This window comes from Lepidothrix coronata, unplaced genomic scaffold (assembly GCF_001604755.1).
Source record: "Lepidothrix coronata isolate B3197 unplaced genomic scaffold, Lepidothrix_coronata-1.0 Scaffold137, whole genome shotgun sequence".
Lineage (NCBI taxonomy): Eukaryota > Metazoa > Chordata > Aves > Passeriformes > Pipridae > Lepidothrix > Lepidothrix coronata.
This window is the reverse complement of record NW_016690317.1, coordinates 1,228,360-1,232,147: the sequence shown is the minus strand read 5'-3', so window position 1 is coordinate 1,232,147 and position 3,788 is coordinate 1,228,360. Positions and strand designations below refer to the sequence as shown.

Sequence of the window (3,788 nt, the reverse complement as noted above, 5' to 3'; positions counted from 1 at the left end):
CCTGGGGGCTGTGGGGCTGTGCTCTGGGGCTGTGGGGCTGTGCTCTGGGGCTGTGGGGCTGTGTTCTGAAGGCTCTGTGCCCTGCTCTGTGTTTGCAGCTGGCTGAGCTCAGGGGTGTCCCCCGAGGCCTCTACGACGGCCCCGTGTGCGAAGTGTCGGTGACACCGAAGACGGTCACGCCGGCGTCCTCAGCCAAGACCTCCCCTGCCAAACAGCAGGCACCCCCCGTGAGGAACCTGCACCAGTCTGGGTTCAGCTTGTCTGGTATGGGATTTCATGAGGCTCAATGATTTGTTGCTGTGAAATCACGGAATTGCAGCTGGTTTGTGCTCCTGTGCTGGGAATTAATTCTGCTGGAACAGGGAGGCAGCGGGAGAGGCTGTGGGGTGTGTTTAGCTGGGGGGTGTCATCCCTTTGGGAAGGGAGAAGGGCAGTGCAGGAGCTGTCATAAGGTCCTGCTGCTTCTCATGCCATGGCATGAATGCTGAGCACCCCAGGGCGTGCTGGGCTCCACATCTGGGTGTCTGGAGAGGGCAGATCAGGGAATCCCTTTGGGTTGGAAGGGACCTTAAATCCCATCCAGTTCCACCCCCCTGCCATGGGCAGGGACACCTTCCACTAGCCCAGGTTGCTCCAAGTCCTGTCCAACCTGGCCTTGGACACTTCCAGGGGTGGGGCAGCTTCTCTGGGAATTCCATCCCTGCCCCTCATCACCCTCACAGGGAAGAATCTTTCCCAATATCCCATCTAACCCTGCCCTCTGTTAGTTTGAAGCCATTCCCCCTTGTCCTCCTGTCTCTCCAGGTCCTTGTGTTTAGAAGTGAGAATTTTCTATTTTTAAGAGGCTGGCAAGGTCTGTTTTTCAGGTGTCACCAACTTCAGCAGAGCTTTGCCAGCTGGGACCAGCTGTGGGTCCGGGATGGGGCAGCTTGGATTTCTCAGCTGCTCTTCCAGTGCAGGAAGGGCAAACTATAAAAAGGGATGAGAAGGCTCCCTAAAGGAAGAGCATTGAACCAACCCTCCCTGTGCAGGGCTGGGTGCTTTAAGTGTCCAGGGCAGAGAGGTTATTGATGCAGAACAGCTTTCAGCAGAATTAAGGCACCGGGAGCCAGTGGGAGCTTTTCCTCCAAGTACAGAATCGTGGAATCATGGAAAAGCCATCTGAGGTCACCAACTCCAACCATAACCCAGCACCACCACTGACCCACGTCCCCAGGTGCCACATCCACATGGGTTTGGAGCGCTCCCAGGGTTGTTGACTCGCTCTCTCTCTCCCCCCCACAGGGGCACAGATCGACGACAACATCCCGCGCCGCACGACCCAGCGCATCGTGGCACCGCCGGGCGGACGTGCCAACATCACCAGCTTGGGCTAAGGACCCTCCCCTCCTGTGCCCACCAGGCAAACCAGGGGGCCAGGGCACCTGGAGACCCTTCTTGATTCTTTTAGAGCCTGTGACAGTTACTGCGGGCAACCAGTGAGGGGGGGCTGAAGTAAAAGCGCCTCTTTCAGTCCCCTCAGATTTCCCTCCTCATCTTCACCGACCCCCTCTCACTTCCCCCCTTACACATTTAAAGAAATAAACCCTGTTTTGGCACCTCTGACATGCAAGAGTTAAATGTAAAGAGGGTATTTGAGATATGTGGCCTCTGTCCCATTCAGCATCTTTCTTTTAATAAAGGAAGGATAAAGTGAATTTCCCGGGAGCTGCCTTTAAGACACACACACAAAAAAAAAAAAAAAAAAAAAAAAAAAAAAAAATAAAAAAAAAAAAAAAAGTTTTTTTTTTTTTTTTTTTTTTTTTAAGAAAAATGTCAAGCAGAAGAGTAGTTCAAGGGTTTTAAACTGGATATTCTGTAGGGTTCTGTGTTCCAGCAGGATAGTTAGGCAAGCACAGAGGGACACGGATCCCAGCCTGCCCGTGGCTGTTCCCAGCACCACCTTTGAGGTCACTGGAGAGCTGTTGCTGCCAGGAGAGAGAAACAGGACCCAGCACTAGGAATTCACAGAGAACATCACCCCGGCCACTGGGTGAGCCACAATCCTCGGGGACTTCTGTTGGGTTCCTTTGTCTCCTTGATTTCTTTTTTCTTCTGGATTTCGCTGCAACTCGGGTCCTTGAGGCAACTCGTGGTGGGTTTTTTTTTCTGTGCCGTTTGTGTGTGTGTGTTTTTAACACGTTTGTACCATTGTGTTTACGAAGCCTTATCTTGAGAACTGGGAGTGATCTCCCCGTTCTTCCTGAACCTCATCCAAGTCACAGACTCCCGCCAGTGTCACTGCCACTGCCACCCTGGCCCTTCAGGTGTCCCTTGGTTGCCTCATTCCAGCCATCGCTTGCCACGTAGCTGCAATAGGTCGTGGAGCAGGTCCATGAGCTCTGAGCTTCACCTCAGCCCACCAGGTCTTGAGCTGGTGCAAACAGAGGAGCTGGACACCACCTGAGCTGCTGGGATGGAGCGTTTGGAGGAGTTTTTAGCAGTGAGTTTGTCTCTTGGAGGTGGATCTCCACGAGCAGGGGGCTGTGGGCAAAGAGCAGCGGGCTGGTTGAAAGGTTTCCGTGGCAGAAACCCCCTCCCTGGCCACCAGTGAGAGGTTATTTAAAGCTTTGTGGGAGCTTATCTTTAGCTCCCATCCAAAGAGTGGTCGGGGGGGGGTTGCCTGAGCATCTGTGGCAATTCCAGTTGGGGAGCAGAGGCCCAGCTGTTGGAACTGGGAGCCCTGGAGAACTTGCTGGGCCCACAGCAGCTGAGAATCTCCTGGACGTGGGGCGAGTGTCCCAGCCTCTCATTCCTGCAGGAATCTGTGCACATATCCATGGGAAGGCCTGGCTGTCCCCCACCCTTTGCAGATTCCTCAGATTTGAGCGACCATCAATGGTCCTTAAAGGAAGGGAGGAGCCCCAGCTTTTGGGGCAGGCAGGGAGGTCTGGGCCTTAAACCATCCCCTGGGGCTGAAGGTCTTTTAGCCCTGGGACTGGAGGCTTGTTTTCAGGACATGGAGGGTAAATCTGCACCATTAGATTCCCATTTTTCCCCAGCTGGAGGGCTGGGCAGTCCCAAGGCCTTGGCTCTGAGCACAGGGAGCTTTGCCACCCCCGTTACCTCCACTCTCTGCCTGCCCTGGCACTTGGCTGCATCTTCTGCTTTTCTCTTCTCTTTGTACTTTGCCACCTGCATTGTTTTTTCATAGTTGTGAGTGTTTTCTTAAATGGTGTTTACAGGTTCTTTTAGGAAGAAGAAAAGCTGTATGAAGGCTTTCAAACAAATACCAAATTTGTTGTCATGAAGTATCAAAGCTGGGATTTGCAAAGGATCTGGAAGCTCCTTAGGTACCCAAACCCTCCCAGCTGCAGCACCTGATTCCTTTAGACCCCTCTGAACACAAAAAGTTAAGACAAACTTTGCCATATTCCTCCCTGCATTTTGCATTTAGGTTCAACTCTTGGGTCTTTTTAGTTTTGCATAAGGAGTTTGCACTTTGTTTGTTAAGTAATCCGTGAACTTTAATATATATTGCAGCTATTTTCATTATTTTTTTTTTGGTTAATTTTTTTTTTTTTTTTTTTTTGGTCACCTGTATGTTAAAAATCAATTTGAAACGAGTTGGGGAGAAAAAAACAAAAAAAAAAAAGAATTGCAGTTTCAATTCTACGAAACACTTGCGGCTCTTCAGTATTCACTTAAGTCTTCCTTGTTTTGTTTTTTTTTTCCTTCACTGACTCATGATGACTTTTTAAGTTTTAAATTTGTTCTTGAAAGGAGAAAAAAAAACAAGAAAAAAGAAA

General features: G+C 50.6%; 1 protein-coding gene across 1 annotated transcript in view; it reads left to right on the top strand.

Annotated features, from left to right (window-relative positions):
* DPYSL2 (dihydropyrimidinase like 2) overlaps positions 1-3,780 on the top strand; it is a 60,875-nt gene extending 57,095 nt beyond the window's left edge. Inside the window, exons 14-15 of the mRNA XM_017827326.1 lie at positions 99-264; positions 1,285-3,780. Coding sequence (XP_017682815.1) covers positions 99-264; positions 1,285-1,376 — 258 coding nt within the window. The 3' untranslated portion in view covers positions 1,377-3,780. The remainder of the gene's footprint in view (positions 1-98; positions 265-1,284) is intronic.
* Positions 3,781-3,788: the final 8 nt, after the last annotated feature.